The 17,571-nt window shown below is 51.6% G+C and overlaps 1 protein-coding gene across 1 annotated transcript in view; it reads left to right on the forward strand.

Moving 5' to 3' along the window:
* The first annotated feature begins 292 nt into the window (after nucleotides 1-292).
* LOC135874633 (cytochrome P450 2D14-like) overlaps nucleotides 293-17,571 on the forward strand; it is a 31,042-nt gene continuing 13,763 nt past the window's right edge. The window contains exons 1-5 of the mRNA XM_065399523.1: nucleotides 293-505; nucleotides 10,116-10,287; nucleotides 11,600-11,752; nucleotides 12,526-12,686; nucleotides 12,818-12,991. Of these exons, the coding sequence (XP_065255595.1) occupies nucleotides 293-505; nucleotides 10,116-10,287; nucleotides 11,600-11,752; nucleotides 12,526-12,686; nucleotides 12,818-12,991 (873 nt within the window). The remainder of the gene's footprint in view (nucleotides 506-10,115; nucleotides 10,288-11,599; nucleotides 11,753-12,525; nucleotides 12,687-12,817; nucleotides 12,992-17,571) is intronic.

The following is a 17,571-nucleotide window of genomic DNA, read 5'->3' on the forward strand; positions in this document are numbered from 1 at the left end:
TTATGCCCTTTCCCTTTTGCAAGGGCTGGGCCACCCTTCCTTACCACTCCCCTGCAAGTTTGTATTATCTAGGCAGAGGAGGGGCTACAGAGAAATTCTGGCCAGGCAGCTCCAAGCTGTGACATTATCAAGAGAGGGAGGGATGTCTGAGAAATAAACAGAGAGAGAGAAGGGGAACAGGTGGAGGAAACTAGGGAGACAGAAATAGCAAAGAGTGAGAGAACAGGAGCAGGAAAAAGAGGCAGGGGTGAGAGTTAAAAACACGTGGGGGGAGGCAAAGGGGAGAGAGATCATGGAGCTGCTCCTGTGGCTCTGGTCCCAGCTTCGATCCTGCGGGAACAACCTCCCAGCACTGGGCATAGCCCTCACAGTCTTCGCTCTGCTATTTGATTTCCTGAAGCGCAGGAAGAGCTGGAGTCGCTACCCACCAGGGCCGACCTCTCTGCCTTTCATTGGGACCATGCTGCAGATCGATTTCCACAACCCGCACCGCTCCTTTACCCAGGTCAGTGCCAGAGGGGCTGGAGAGCACAGCTAAGGTGACCAGATAGCAAGTGTGAAAAACTGGGACGGGGTGGGGGGTAATTGGTGTCTATATAAGACAAAACCCTGGATATCAGAACTGTCCCTATAAAATCGGGACATCCGGTCACCCTAAGCACAGTGTGCTGGGGAACAGAGCTGGTGCGGGCTGGTGGTTCCTTAATCCAGCAGGTGTGGGCTGGAGGGGTTATTTCACATGCTGGAGCATGTCAGTAGCAGTCAGTCCACTAGGGGAGGAGGGGCTCTAACGCTCTCTGATTACAGCAGAACCTCAAAGATAGGAACATCAGAGTGGTGGACTTACCGGTCAACCGGACACCCTCTGGAACCGGAAGTCCTCAATAAATCAGGCAGGCAGCAGCGCAGAACAACAACAACAAAAAATACCCCGGGCAAATACCGTTCTGCCTGGGGCTCAGGGCTTCAGCCAAGGGGGTTGAGGCCGCAGCCGCAGGGTGAGGGAATCAGGGCTGGGGGGACTCGGGGCTTCTGACCCTCGGGAGCAGCGGGGCTCAGAGCTTTAGGGGCGGGAGGGATGGGGCTCCTAGCTTCAGCCCCGGGTAGGGCGCCGGGGCTCAGGGCTTTAGCTAGCAGGGGAGCACCCCAGCGCTCCCACTGTAGCTAAAGTCCCAAGTCCTGGCGCCGCTCGCTGAAGCTGGGAACGGAGCCGAGGGGAGCCCCGGCACCCCCCGCGGGCCAGGGCAGGAGCAGAGACGCGGGGCTGAAGCCCCTCCCCCTCGGTCTAAAGCCCTGAGCCCTGGCGCTCCTGCTGGGCAGAAGCCCTGAGCGCTCCGCCCCGGGTCAGAAGCTTCCGACTCTCCCGCCCCCGCTCTGACTCCCCCTCCCCCCCCCCCTGGGGCTGCAGCCCCAACTCTCCCCCCCACACACACCCTGGGGCTGCAGCCCCAACCCTCCCCCCACCCCGCTGATGTCCCTAACCTCCTCTTCAGAGTTACAGACGGACACCTGAGGTGTCCCTAACTGCGAGGTTCTCCTGTATCTGCTGTGGCTTTGCTCTGGCTCTAGAATCCAGAGGGCAACATTCCACTCCCAAGTCCAGTAGAATTCTCTGCACATGTTGTGATAGCGCTGGAGGAGAGTGACACTCTCTCTCGCTCTCTCTCTCTCTTTACCTTCTCCCTGTAATTTCAGTTGGAGACATTGTAGTGTGCTGGGATGTTGCACAATATTAGCACCGTTAAACTGCTGCTGCATTCCACCTCAGAGATGGCTGCACTTCAGTGGTGGGTGAACTGGTCCTTTTATGTACCATTTATAGCCTCTGGGATGAAAAGGGCTAGTGAAAGATTTATTGTATATGAAAATTCATTTGTCTCTTCTCAGATCCATTAATTCAAAAGTTTCTCTGGTTTGGGGATGTGGATGCATAGACGACAGCTTCCTTGTAGAAATGATTGAGTCTCAGCAAAAGTGAACAAAACCATAATCTCCAGGATATGCTTTTATGTAATCTCCAGGAAACTTTAGGATGTGCTTGCTGGCTGTGTCTGCCCTAACAAGAGCACATACAACCCCTGCAGGGTTAGTTGTTTCAAGTGAATTCTTTTTCCTGTCTGGGAAACTATTGATGTAGCTGTGACGGGTTAGATCACAGAACCCCCCTTGGGAGCTGCCACCTGATGTGCCAAGACTACCTCTGCTCCTGCTTTCCTGCCCTGTCAGCTTAGGACTCCAGTGCCCTGACTGGTTTGAGCCAGACTTGCTAGCCTGCTGCAAACCCAGACCCAGGTCTGAATCACGTCCCCTAACAGCTGTAGGCTTACCTGAAAGCAGCTAACAGACGTGTTCTTATCTTTAACACTCAGATGCCCAACTCCCAATTGGGTCTAAACCCAAATAAATCTGTTTTACCCTGTATAAATCATAAACTCCTTCTGAGACCCTTTTCCAGTCCCCTCAATACATCACTTTCAAGTGGCAGGCCCCTGCCTTCACTTCACTCTGGTGTGGGACAATGTTCCCTCTAATTTTTCCCATCCATGTGTGGAATGAATTTTGTTATGTGCACCAACATGGAGGCGATGTGTGGCAGGGGTGGGGCCGAAGGGTTCGGAGTGTGGGAGGGGGCTTAGGGCTGGGGTGCAGGGGGTGAGGGCTCTGACTGGGGGAGTGGGCTCTGGGATGGAGGCGGGGATGAGGGGTTCAGGGTGTGGGAGGGGGCTCGGGGCTGGGGCAGTGGGTTGGGGTGCAGGGTGGTGAGGGCTCCAACTGGGGCTGGGGATGAGGTGTTTGGGGTGCAGGCTGCCACAGAGCTGAAGTGGGGAGAAAGGACTCCCCCCAGTCTTCTCCCTGCCACAGCAGATCCAGGACTGGGGCCAGGGGAGTGGTGCCTCTCTCCGCCACAGCAGCTCTGGGGCTGGAGCCAGGGGAGAAATGCCTCTCTCCGCCCCAGCCCCTGGGCTGGTGGAGTCCTCTCTCCCTGCCGCAGCCCCGGAGCTGGGAGGGTGTGATGGGTTGGATCACAGAAACCCCCTTGGGAGCTGCCACCCAATGTGCCAAGACTACTTCTATCCCTGTTTTCCCTGCCAGCTCAGGACCCCAGCACCCTGTCTTGCTGAGCCAGACACTTCCGTCTGCTCCAACACAGACCCAGGGTCTGAACCACGTCCCCCAAAGCTGCAGGTTTACCTGAAAACAGCTCACAGAAGTGTGCTTGTCTTTAGCACTCAGATGCCCAACTCCCAGTGGGGTCTAAACCCAAATAAATCCGTTTTACCCTGCATAAAGCTTATGCAGGGTAAACTCATAAATTGTTTGCTCTCTATAACACTGATAGAGAGATATGCACAGTTGTTTGCTCTCCCAGGTATTAATACATACTCTGAGTTAATAAGTAAAAAGTGATTTTATTAAATACAGAAAGTAGGATTTAAGTGGTTCCAAGTAGTACCAGACAGAACAAAGTAAGTCACCAAGCAAAATAAAATAAAACATGCAAATCTATGTCTAATCAAACTGAATACAGATAATCTCACCCTCAGAGATGCTTCAGTAAGTTTTTTCCTCAGACTGGACACCTTCCAGGCCTGGGCACAATTCTTTCCCCTGGTACAGCTCCTGTTCCAGCTCAGGTGGTAGCTAGGGGATTCCTCATGATGGCTCTCCTCTTTGTTCTGTTCCACCCATTTATTTATCTTTTGCATAAGGCGGGAATCCTTTGTCCCTCTGGACTCCCCCTGCCCCCCAATGGAAAAGCACTAGGTTAAAAATGGATACCAGTTTAGGTGACATGATCACATGTCACTGTAAGACCCCAAGCCTTCATTCCTCCCAGCCTGACTCACAGGAAGGCTTGCCTGCAAACAGAGCCGTCCATAGTCAATTGTCCTGGTTGATGGAAGTCATCAAGATTCCAAACCACCATTAATGGCCCACACTTTGCATAATTACAATAGGCCCTCAGAGTTATATTTCATATTTCTAGTTTCAGATATAAGAGTGATACATTTATACAAATAGGATGACCACACTCAGTAGATTATAAGCTTTGTAATGATACCTTACAAGAGACCTTTTGCATGAAGCATATAAAATCATATAGAGTGCAACATCACAGTAGCTTGTGGCAACTAAATCATATTATATTTTGTGATTATAGTTGCCAAACTCCAAAGACCCCTTTTCTAGGCTGGTACCTTTCAACACTCCAGTCACAGGGAAACTGGGTCTGGTTCTTGTTTTCACCATGCAGTAGAAAGAGCTTTTGAGTTTCCAGATCAAATCAGATGATGACAATGCTAGCAACAACACTTTTGACCTGTAGCTGCTTTTAACTCCACATTTTTAGTAACAACATATTATTCCCTTTTCTGTCCCTATTTCCATTTCACACAATTTCATTTTGCTTTTTTGCATTTCTGACAGAACGGAAACAAAAACTGCTCCTTTTACTTACAGAATCATGGAAATCAAAGATAGAAATGGTCTATTCTTATCCACCCCTCTACCTTCTAGTGGTATGCCCCTGAGGGCTTTATCCAGTTTTAATGACCAGCAATGAGGCTTTCATCACTTCCCCAAAGAAACTTCCCCAGACTGATACACCTCTCGCTGAGGATTTGTTTCTTGATGTCCAGAGTAAATTTTCCTTTATTTAGACTCATTCCATTACTCCTTCATCCAACCCTAAACAATTTCCCTCCATCCTTTGCATTTGAACCTTTCAAAGACTTGCAGGCATCAATCAGTCTCCCACCTTAGATATTTGACCAGTCTATATATTTAGATCATTTTATCTTTCCTCATGAATCAGCCCATCCAGCTGCCTAATCTCTTTTGTGGCTTTTCTCTGAATTCTCCCCATTTTAATCAGTATCTTTCTGGTAATGAGGTGAATGCCTGGAATGCTAGGCACTATTACAGATGCAGGTTTGCATGGGCAGCAGGTATAATAGGCCAGGAAAGGCAAAAACCTCCCCTGGTGCAGCCACCGCCGACCCTGCCACCAGACACCTGGGCTGTGGTGGCCTCACCTCTTCCCCTCCCTGCTGGGAATGGGCTTCTGCGGGAAGTTTTTGCTACTTTATTATGCGCCATGCAGGTTCCTGGGTAGCTGAGGAGGCGGTATCTGCTACTCAGCGTCCCGAGTCCCTTGGACTCCCCAGAGACATTACTGATGAACCCGGGAAGCGGAGTAGCAGATACCTCCCTCCTCAGCTGCCCGGGAACCTGCATGGCGCATATAAAAGCTCGGCATTCTCCGCCTGGCTGCTCCTCTCCAGCACTCTCCACCCCCTCTCTGGAGGTCCCCACTGCCACTCACCTGTTCCTCCTCTCATCGCTGCTTGGTCCCCACCCTGCTCGTCCCCCCCCGCCACCACTCGCTGGTCCCTCCCCCCCCCCCCCGCTTGACCCGCACACGGTGAGGGGCAGCAGGGGGGCCGACCAGGAAGGGGAGGAGAGATGCATGCAGCGAGCAGTGAGGGGGAAAAGCAGGGGAGGGTGGGGGAGGAGGGACCAGTGAGCAGCGGTGGGGCGGGGGTCGAGCGGGAAGGGGGAAGGAGAGGAGGGTTGCACTTGGTGAGCAGGGATGGGGCTGAGTGGTGGGGGAGGAGGGATGACAGCAGGGAGAGCCGAGCAGGAAAAGGGGGAGGACAGAGCAGCGGCGTGGGAGCCGAGCAAGGGAGGTGGTGGAGCCTGGGGTGGAGCGGGGTTGGAGTGTGGATGGGGCCGTGGGCGGAAAAGGTGGGATGGGGAGCTAGACTCCGGCCGGTCTAACATTTTTGTCTGGCCCGCCAGGCTCTTTGGCTGCCCCCTCAAGAGCTCCGGGCCACTAAAACTCCCACAGCGCAGCGGGGTGCTCAGGCAGGCAGCCTGCCTGCCATGGCCCCACACCGCTCCCAGAAACAGACGGCTGCTGCTGGCATGTCTCTGTGCGCCACTGGCGGGGGTGGGAGGCGGCTCTGCGCGCTGCCCCCACCGCCAGCACCATCCTCACAGCTCCCATTGGCTGGAAACCAACCAATGGGAGCTGCGGGGGCGGTGCTTGCAGGCACAGACAGCACACGGAGACCCACTGACCCTTCCCCCCATGGGGCGCACAGAGACGTGCCAGCAGCAGCCGGCTGCAGTCACTTCCGGGAGCGGTGTGGGGCCACGGCATGCAGGCGGCCTGCCTGAGCCCTTCTGGGCGCTGCCTGCTGGGAGTCGCCTGTTGTAAGCACCTCTCGGCCAGACCCTGCCCCTCGCACCCCCCTCCCACACCCCAACCCCCTGCCCCAGGTCAGAACCCCCTCCTGCACCAAAACTCCCTCCCAGGGCCCACACCCCTCACCCTCTCCTACACCCCAACACTCTGCACCAGCCCGGAGCTCCCTCCTCACCCAAACTCCCTCCCAGACCCTGCACCCCAATCCTCCGCCCCAGCCCGGAGCCCCCTCCTGCGCCAAACTCCCTCCCACATCCCACACCCCTCACCCTCTCCTGCACTCCAACACTCCCTCCCAGACCCCGCACCAACTCCATTAATATAGTAGAAATGTGCAGCCCGTGATGACTTACCAAAATTCCTGGAGTGGCCCCCTTGCGAAAATTATTGCTCACCCCTGGCTTAGAGGAAAGCTACTGTAGACAAGCAGGAACACAATACATTGTTTTTTGTGTTTTTCATGTACATATAAAACAACTACTTGTGGTTTTTTTGTCCCTAAATTCTTGGCCCAGAAGGGCATTTTCTCCCACATGTGTGTACAATCCTCAAGAAATCCCACAAATAATAGGTGAAAAAAGGTTAAAGTTGCGGTTTAAACTATTTGATAATTGCTTTAAACTGTTCTGCTTTGCGCTCTGCAATGCCTGTCTGTCACCAGGGTACAGTGGCCCTGGTCCTCCCTTACATCAGGCACATTTTGTGCTCCTGGAGTCAGAGGCAACGTGTATGGGGAGTAGGGTGACCAGATGTCCCAATTTTATAGGGACAGTCCTGATTTTTGGGTCTTTTTCTTATATAGGCTCCTATTACCCTCCACCCCATCCCGATTTTTCACATTTGCTGTCGGGTCACCCTAATGGGGGGTTAAGTGCCCCCCCAGATTGGCCTGCCTGGGGCAGGGAGGGAGAGGGGCTCTGTCCTCTCCTGCGTCTCTCCCCCGGCACGTTCGGCCGCTTTCCCTGGCAGCTGGGCAGGGAGCAGGACGGAGCCACTGCTGCCTCAGAGAACCTCCCAGCCTGCTCCGTGTCCCTACCCTTCCTCTTCCCTCTACCCCACCCTCCCCGTAGCTCCTCCCCCTCCTCCTCCTCTTCCCCTGAGGTTCGGCCCCCTGGCCAGGCTGGAAGCCAGAACCTGGCAGTAGTAAGAGCCACCCAGGGAGCCTGGGTACGGGTCTGGGGTGCCCAAGAGCAGCCCCCAGCCTGTCCCCTCAGCCCCAGCGCTGATGGAGGGTCCAGGACTCCCTACAGTGGTCCAGGCTCCCTGGGTCGTAGCCCGGCTCCGGCTTCCAGCCTGGCAAGGGGACAGGGCATCGGGGAGAAGAGGAGGAGCCGGGGTGGGGCCACTGAGAAGCGGCTGGTGCTGCAGGCAGAGGCTGCGCCTTGTGGCAGGGGAGCTGATGATTTCTGCCTGTGCCACTCCGCGCCTGCCGGGAGTTGCAGTTGGGTGTGTGGGGGGTGGGGGGGAATGCAGCCAGGGGTGAAAGTAACTTGTAGGACTTACCGGTACTGCCGGAGTCCTGAGGGGGGCGTGGCCTCATCCGGAAGAGGCGGGACCTCTCAAGATTTAAAGGCCCTGGGGCACCGGCTGTGGCTGGGAGCCCCAGGGCCTTTAAATCAACCCGGGGGTCCCAGCTGCAGAGGTGGCTGGGAACCCCAGGGCTCAGGGGCAAATTAAAGGGCTCTGGGCTCCCTGCAGCGGCGGGAGCTCTGAGCCCTTTAAATCCCGGCCCCAGCCCGGCCACTGGGGCTGCGGGCGGGATTTAAAGGGCTCTGGGCTCCCCACAGCGGCAGGAGCTCCGAGCCCGGCCCCAGCCCGGGCGCCGAGCTGCGGGCTGGATTTAAAGGTCTTTGGGCTTCCCGCAGCGGCGGGGAACCCAGAGCCCTTTAAATCCCCACCGCGGAAGCTGGTGTGGTCTGTCACGGCGTACTGGTTCTTGCTGGTACGCCGTACCGTACCATACTGGCTTACTTTCACCTCTGAATGCAGCCCTCTGCCCCCAAAATTATGCCCATGTTAAAAAGTGGGCAGGCCTGGCCCTCCCAATTTTAAAACTGGGGGGCCATGGCTCCCTGCCCCCTTCCCTACCCCGTCGTTCTGGCACCCCTGCTCTTGGATCACTATAACAGACTTACCATGGAGTCACAGACAGTCCCCTTAGACTCTCCAGTCTATCTTGCCACCCAGACAAACTGGACTTAGTGATAAATGGTCACCAAAAATCACACCACATTCAGGTTGCTCCCAGTCCCAAGAGACCAGTCACTTACCCCAGATCAGTTGGTACCCTAGATCTTACACCAAAGACAACGCCTGTAGCCAATCCGGTAATAAATGACCAAAGGTTTGTTAACTAGGAAAAAGAAATAATAGAGTTATTTGCAGGTTCAAGCAAGCAAACGTATACACACAAATGAGTTATCATCTAAATCCTAAGAGTGACCGAGTTGCAGTGATCTGTCTATTCAAAGTGTCTTTCAGAGTGCATCCAGCAGGAAGCCCTGGGGAACTCTCGCCCTGTCAGAGTTCAGACAGCCAAACAGATGGAAAATTTTCCTGTGACTTTGTTTTATTTCCTTCATTCAGCTTCCAAGTCCACAGGACAAGCTTCCTTGCACATGGCATTTCCAAGGTGGGATAGGCCCATTAGCCAATCCTTTGTTTGCAATATTCCTTGATGACCCAGCTGATTTTGATAGTCCTTCTGGATGGGGTGATAGAGAATTCCTGTGCCTGTGTTCACAAGTTCAGAGCCAGGGGCGGCTCTATGTATTTTGCCGCCCCAAGCACGGCAGTCAGGCGGCTTTCGGCGGTGCGCCTGCGGGAGGTCCCCGGTCCCACGGCTTCGGCGTACCCGCCGCCGAAATCTCAGGACCGGCGGACCTCCCGCAGGCATGCCGCCGAAGGTTCCCTGACTTCCGCCCCCACAGTGACCGGCAGGCCGCCCCCCGCAGCTTGCTGCCCCAGGCATGCGCTTGGTGCGCTGGTGCCTGGAGCCACCCCTGTTTAGAGCAGACATTTGCAAAGTTATAAAGCAAAACTTACATATTTTTTATGGCGCGGAACACAGACATTGCAAGTGAGATTAATGCCTGCAGCAACTTACAAGCATTTCATAGTCTAAACACTAAATACATTCTTGTAAGACTAATACCTATTTTGAGCAAACTAACATATAGGTGAACTGGTCGGTCTCCAGCAATGAGTTTGTTAGTTCTTAGATAGTGCCTGCAGCCTGGGCAAGAGCTGGCACCTCGTTTGCCAGCATCACATGAAATGCCCCCCCACCCCAATCCCTTATGTCAGTAATTTTTATTTTGTATGTATCTGTAGCTAGCACTGCTATACCCTCTGTGATAATATCAGATTTCATAAACTAAGCAAGGTTGGGCCTGGTCAGTATTAGAATGGGATATCTCCTAGGCAAAGCCATGTGCTGCAGGAAGTGTTGTAGAAGGCTCTCTGTCGGTGGTTAAACCAGTGCCACACCATGGTTTTAAGGAACAATGTACGCTTGGGTCTGTTATATTTGAAGACACCAAAAGAGGTCCTGACCGCCGGTAGTCGTTAAAGACCCCGTGACACTTTCACAAGATCCCTGGCCAAATTTCAACTTGGTTAGTTATGTTCTGCTGACATAAACTCTTTCCGCAGCTTCAGCTGACAATGGTGGTATTCTTCACTCCTTGTGTAACTGGCTGTGTAGTGCTGCTGTGAGTTGTTCCACTCCAGAGGTGGCTGCACATCAGTGATTAGCTAACAAGCCCAATAGAGTGCTCTGAGATCCTTCGAAGTTAGAGAGCGTACAGAAATGCAAGATGATATTTTTCAGGCTTGCTTTCCAGCAAATTTAAGTGTCATCTGGCTTCCAACAATATATTTTTCCTTTTTCTTTTTTTGGCAGCTGAGTAAAAAATATGGAAATGTCTTTAGTCTCCAGAACTGCTGGAGTAATATGATAGTAGTGAATGGATTCAAAGCAGTAAAGGAAGCATTGGTCCAGAAATCAGAGGACTTTGCTGACCGACCATACTTTCCTATACATGAGCACTTGGGTTATGGAGAGAACTCCGAAGGCAAGTACCTTGGAAACTAACATCGTTCTCTGGTAGTGTTGCAGGGGGACTGGCTTTATCATTTGAGCTTGTGGAGAGGTTGAAGGGGACTTAAGGAGTCAGGGTCGGCTCCAGGCACCAACATAGCAAGCTGGTGCTTGGGGTGGCACATGGAAGGGGGCGGCACGTCCGGCTCTTTGGCGGCAATTCGGCAGTGGGTCCCTCGGTCCCTCTTGCGGGAAGGACCTACCGCCGAATTGCCGCTGAAGAATGAAGCGGCGGAGGTCGAGTTGCGGCGAACGTGCCGCAGATCGCGATCGCGGCTTTTTTTTTTTTTTTTTTTCTTCGGCTGCTTGGGGCGGCAAAAACCCTGGAGCCGGCCCTGTAAGGAGTGAACTGCCTCCCTTTCTTGTCCCTCTGCTGATGTCACTTTTGCTGGAGTCTGCCCCTGACACTACCTCTCATGAGGAGGAAGTCAGGTTAGATGAAAATGGGGACTCTCCTTCCCAACTGCAGCGCTGCAACAACTACTAAGACGTGGCCAGTCTGAAATGTTCAGTAGAATGTACATGCTAATCAATACCGATTGGCTGCCATTGTCAGAACGGGCAGATTCCTATCCCTCACCATATGTATGTACCTTCCTCGGCTTGTAAAAGAAATAACCTCCTTCTCAGGAACCTCCAGGACCCAAGAGTGAAAGTGGGGGAGGGTAGAAAGAAATGCAACCTAAAAGGGAGGCTTGTTGGGCTGGAATAATCTCGGGTTATCCCAAAGCACTTTCATAACAAAGATTAGAGCTGGAAAAATATTTGTAGAGTCACATATTCTCAACCTCGCCCTGGCCCATACTCTGGCCAATGCAGGGATGCTCCCTATAGTATGTTCTCCAGTGCTTTGTCCAATCCAATTTTAAATGACTTGTGATGGGGCATCCATTAATTCCTTTGAGAGACTATTGAGTAGTTTAGTAGATCTAATAATTGGGAAATGTTTTCTCACATCCAACCTGAAGCTCACTCCCTCAGAGTATAGCATGGCTTAGCTCCATTGACTACATCAAGTTATACCAGCTGCGGATCTGACCCTGAATTTCATCCCATTACTCCTAGCTATATCTTGGACCTCCCTGAATAATCCCTCTCCTTCTGCACTATGAAGGATGCAAAAATAGCTCCCATTAGTTGCCATTTGGTGAAGCTATACTTAGTTCCTTTTATCCTTCCTCACAAACCAGTCCCCCCAGGTCAGCCCTATTTTGTTGCTGTCCAGTGAATTTTGCATGGTGTGCTCCCAGAGGTTATTATGTCTCTTGTTTATTAATACTTTCCAGGGGTGGTGCTTGCAAGATATGGTCATGCCTGGAAGGTGCAAAGGAGATTTGCACTCTCCACCTTGAAGAACTTTGGGATGGGAAAGAAATCCCTGGAGCAGCGTATGACTGAGGAAGCTGGATTTCTATGCTCTGCGTTCTGTTCTGAACAAGGTTTGTAGCATCAAGGGAGATGGGGCAGGGGATCAGTGTAACTCCCATAGATAAGGAAATGAAAGGATAAAATGACTGATTATGAAGGAAGGAATAATAACACAGTATCTCACATTTGTACATAATGCCTTATAGCCAGAAGGATACTAAAGTGCTTTGGAGACCAGACACATAGTGATCATTCATCCAGCACTATCATGAAGCTACCTCTGGGGTCAAACCTGACAGCTATTTTAACATGACAGTTTGTGATGGGAAGTAAAAACAAACAAACAAAACCCAACATCTCCAATTGAATGTGCAAGGGGAATTTTAGGTTGGTAGAATGTAATTACCTCAGCTGGAATCTGGTGAAGGCATCAACACTAACATGCTTCCAAAACATGCCATGAAGTCTTTAAGGACATCACTTTTATGCCTCAACTTAAAAACATCTGTAGCAGCATAGTAACATCTGTCTTTACACAGGAAGCATGGGTTCAGTACTGAGGCAAAGAGATGAGTACCACTGACTGAATCCGGAGTACAAACCTGAAATTCTTAAGTTTTCCATGGTGCTCTTTCTTCCAAGTATTGACCAGGCCCAACCCTGTTAGTATGTGAGACATCTTTAACTTCCCCAGGTTACATGAGCATGGACTTTAAACTGGTTTGTTCCATAAGCAGTCTTGAAATGTTAGAGGTTCTTGCTCAGTGTGTTCCATGCAGTGAGGGGCAGGCTACAATGATGTTGTGACTCCTAATGTCTTTGGTTGGTCCTGTATGTTTTTCAGGTCATCCTTTTGATCCACATTTTCTTATAAACAACGCAGTTAGCAATGTGATCTGCTCCCTCATCTATGGTGAGCGCTTTGACTATGACAATAAGAAATTTCAGAGGATGCTGCATTTGTTTGAACAGGCCTTGGACGAAGAAGCTGGATTCCTGCCCCAGGTAACTCAGCACGTATGATTTGGTCGGTAAGACGCTGCCATTTGATTGATCAGTAAGAATGTAGTTTAGTGATTCTTTTCTGGGAGCCATAGGGTGTGGTTTTCTCTCTCTCTCTCACTGTATTATCTTAGCTCCTTCTCGTAGTACCTTGGCTGCTGCGCATCCCTGGAGTGCCACAGAGCGTCTTCCGATCCCAAAAGGAGGTCCTGGACTTCATAGATGAGCTTGTGAAGGGGCACAGGACAACCTGGAATCCTACCCAAAAGAGAGACTTCACTGATGCTTTTCTACAAGAGCTAGAGAAGGTAGGAGAGGAAAGGCAGGTGTAGATCTCTTTGGCTCTGTGAATATATTAGTGATGGGAACACTCCCTATTAGCTTCCCTTGTCCCTTGTTGTAAAGTTTACAAGTAAAATCTTATTGCTAATAGAACTGCTATGAACAGCTCCCTGTTCTATTTCTTCTGGTTTTCCCTTATCTAGTGAGTCTAATGAGTTCATGCTCAGAAATTAGCTGAAGAATAGCTGATACTTGGAATTTTAATATGTACTGATAAGGCACTTACAGCCTGAGGCAGTGTCCAGTGAAGTCAAAGGTGAGACTTCCATGCAGTGCCTTAACAAGGGCGAGGCGAGTGAGGCACTTGCCTCGGGCACACAAAGCGGGTGGGGGGCGGGGGGGAGGACGACACAGAAAGCGGTGGAGAGGGGAAAAAAAGCTGCTGGCACGGAGATATTTATAACCGGGGTGATCTCCCCCCCGGCCCCACCTACAGCCCACCCGCGCCTCCCCCGAGTGTCCCCCGACCCGCTTCCCTCCCCTCTTCCCAGCCCCGGAGCAGAACAGCTCCATGCTACCTCCCTGCAGCAACTGCTGCCACAGGGTCCTAGTGTCCCCCACCTCCACTGCCAGGGCAGACTGACTGTGAGCCTGCCCTTCCCCCTCAGACCCTTTCATTTTCCAATGGGACCCTCCACCAGCACAGCCCCTTCCCCCCTCCCCCCCACAGTCACCGCTCCTGCCCCATGCTGGGCAAGGAGGCAGCCCCATCCCTCACCCCCAGTGAAGCTACAGTCAGGAGCAACAGCAGGGGAGGAGGGGCACGCAGCACCCCCCGGCACCCACCACGGGGGAGGTAAGGTAGATTTCTGGACCTGAGAGAGGCCCTAGGAGCACATGCAGTAGGGTGACCAGACGTCCCGATATTATCGGGACAGTCCCGATTTTAGGGGACTTGTCCCGCGTCCCGACCTTACATTGGTCGGGACGTCTGGTCACGCTGTATGAGGGAGACCGTGGCAAGCAGGCGCCGCCGGCGCCACTCACCTTCCCTCCCTGGGCCCTGGGGCAGCGCGCAGCTGAGCTCCCGGCGCAGCGGTGCCAGCCCACGGGGCCCCCGCCTGGCCGGCAGGAGCCTGCAGAGCGCAGCCCTGCCCCTGCCCCGGCACACAGAGAGGCAGGGAGGTCTCACTCCCCTGCGTGCTGCAGCGGGGCGGGGCCTGTAGACTCAGGCAGCGGTCGCTGGGCAGAGAGCCGCCCCCCTCCCCTCGACCCAACCCTAGGAAAGGGCCAGAGAGACTGGGAGAGACCTGCCTGCTGGCTGCTTCCTGTGAGCCGCTCCAGGTAAGCTCTGCTGGGCTCACCTGGCCCCCTGGCAGGTCCCTCTGGGGGAGGGCTCCCCTCAGACCCACTGCCCTGAGCCCCCACCCTGACCCTGTTCCCTCAGCCTCCCCCGCAGCTCCCCCTGTGCTTCCCACCCTCAATCCACTGCCCTCAGTCCCCCTGACCCTGTTCCCTCTGCCTCCCCCGCAGTGTTCCCTGTGCCCCCCCACCCTCAATCCACTGCCCTCAGCCCCCACCCTGAGCCTGTTCCCTCAGCCTCTTCCGCAGTGTCCCCCTTGTGCCCCCCACCCTCAGTCCCTGCCCCTGTTCCAACAGCCTCCCCCACAGTCCCTCCCCTCCCCCCATCATCTCACCCTGCATGGATGTGGAAATCTGTCCCGGATTCCAGGCTGTCGTTAGCCCCTGGGGCAAAAGATCAGCAGAGGTTTCCAAAGGGAAGTTTGCAGCCTTTGCTCAGACCCAAACATTTTCACTTAAAAAAAAAAATAAATAAATACCCAAACCCATCCTGACACCCATCTGCTCTGTCCAGATTTGCTGTTATCCCTGTTGAGGCCAAAGTGGTTTGAAAAAATAAAAATCCTTGACACCATTGTGTTGCCTCCCCCTGTGTTGCTCGTTAGTCTGATGGACCTGCCGATAATGAATAAAGATGAATGCCCTGGGAGCAATGTGCCAGGCAGACAGTTTGTGAAGTAGGAATGTGAATGCTGAAGCCCTCACAAAATGCAGAGGCTTTTCTTAACCTGAGAACTGAAAAAGAGCCAGATACCCTGCTTGGGTTTGAAAGTGACAAGAGCCTAGCGACTGACCAGAGCAGCACCAGGTTTGAAGTGAGGAGGAGGGTCTGTGTCATGAAGTCTGCATTTCCACTGAGGGCTCTTCCATTGCCAGGGTAGCGCTGGCACAGGTCTGCCGCCCGGCACAGCAATAGTGAGAGGTGCCAGTGTAGACCCGACCCACTGCCCTCAGCCCCCACCCTGACCCTGTTAACTCAGCCTCTACCCTGTCCCATTCATGCTCCCCTCAGCCCCTACCCTGCTCCCCCCATCCCAGTCCTGTCCCATCCCCCTCAGCCCCCCTGACTCTCCCAGTCCTGTCCCCCCTCAGTTCCTCCACCCTGCTTCCCCTGGTCCATCCCCACACATCCACCGACTTCCTCGACCTCCCTCCTCCCAATCCCACTGCCTGGACTCACCCCACATCCCACTCAGGACATGCAGGAAAAAGAAGCAATGGGCTTAAATTGTAGCAAGGGAGATTTAGGTTAGACATTAGGAAAAACTTCCTAACTGTAAAGGTAGTTAAGCACTGGACAAATTACCTAGAGAGGTTATGGAATAGCAGTCATTGAAGTTTTTTAAGAGGTTAGACAAACACCTGTCAAGGATGGTCTAGTGTTGTTATTACTCACTCCTGCCTCAGTGCAGGGGATTGACTAGATGACCTGTTGATGTCCCTTTCAGTCCTACATTGCTGTGATTCACACTGAATAGCCTTGTGCCACTGTTTAGTAGTAGTGGCACACAGTTCTCTGACATGCAGGTTTATAAAATTGTAGTTAATATACAGTTTAGAGCATAGCAGTTTTAAAGCTCTGCATGTTCAGACCAACTGAGCTGAAAATTGTGATCTATAGTATTCAAAACTATTAAGATGTGGGCTGAAATAAATAAAATCAGCATGAATTGCTCAACAATATCAATGGAATCAGCATTGCACTGCTATATATTGTAAAACATTACAGTGAAATCTTGCAAGTATTACATAGCACGCCGCCTTGCCCAAGTGGTAACTAAGCATAACATCTTCCTGTTTCAACATTCTTAACTTGTATCCCATAGCTCCTAGAAGTTGTTTTTTTTAAAAACACTGAATACTGCTAAGTTATGAGTTTTAACAGGTTTTTTTTCTTTTAAACCACAGCACTGAATGTTATTCTAAAATTGTTTTCCAAATATTCTTAAACTCCCAGTTTATCCCCTGCTGATGTTCATTGTGAAAAGTATTGCAGGTCTAATAATAATATTTGGCACTTTTGTAATTCACTGTCCAACCTGTGTTTTGTGCCCTCCTCTGGTGGATTTTTAGAGGATAACTGTATAGCTACCAGCTAAGGGAGTTATATCTTGAACTCAAGTAGTAGAAGCTCATGCTTCTAAGTCTGGATGGCTCGGGTTCAATCTTTGGTGACTAGCTATGATGGAGGTTGCTACACTTATAATCCCCTTAATCAGAGGTTCTGAATATGCTTTGTTGTAGGCAGAGCTAGCCTATAGTTAAGCAACCGAAAACTTAGAATGGGAAGTGTTGAAATGTTGGGAAGCCTTATAATTTTGCCAGTCTGGAACGAACATCCCATCTGAGGGATGGGGGCGGGGAGACAGGAGAGTGAGATGGAGACCACTCCATTCAGGAGCCTGGAATAGACCCAGGATTCCTGAGTTTCACAGTTCCTCTTCTGTCAGCAAATATCTGTGAAACCCAGTGGCAAAAAAAGTGTCTCATCCCCCTATAGAGCTGATCTATCACATATAGGATGACAACCTACTGCCTCTGCCATCACTTACTCCATTAGCTCAAGTGGCAGAAGTCTGTGCAGTGGATCTAAAAGTTCATTGGCAGGGTTGGAGCCATGCGAGTTTCACGATGATTCCACATGCCAGAATTTCTGGGGCAGTTCAGTTTTGATTTTTACAAAAAAACCTGGGGAAATGCATACAGAAATAGGGTGACCAGATGCCTAAATAGGGGAATCTCAAGCAGGAGTAGAGAGGTTATTTTATCTCTGTATTTGGCACTGGTGCAACCACTGCTGGAATACTGTGTCCAGTTCTGGTGTGCACAATTTAAGAAGGATATTGATAAATTGGAGAGTGTTCAGAGAAGAGTCACAAGACTGATTAAAGGATTATAAAACATGCCTTATAGTGATCAACTCAAGGACCTCAATCTATTTAGCTTAACAAAAAGAAGGTTAAGAAGTGACTTGGTTATAGACTGTAAGTATCTACATGGGGAACAAATAGTTAATAATGGGCACTTCAGTCTAGCAGAGAAAGGTAGAGCATGAGCCAACGGTTGGAAGTTGCAGCTAGACAAATTCAGACTGGATATAAGGCATACCTTTTCAATGGTAAGAGTAATTAACAATTAACAATATACTAAGGGTTATGGTGTTTTTCTAAAAGCTTTTTCTAAAAGCTATCCTCTAGGAATTATTTTGGGAAAGTTCTATGTCTGTGCTATACAGGCGGTGAGA

The sequence above is a fragment of the Emys orbicularis genome, chromosome 1 (assembly GCF_028017835.1).
Source record: "Emys orbicularis isolate rEmyOrb1 chromosome 1, rEmyOrb1.hap1, whole genome shotgun sequence".
NCBI classification, from domain to species: domain Eukaryota; kingdom Metazoa; phylum Chordata; order Testudines; family Emydidae; genus Emys; species Emys orbicularis.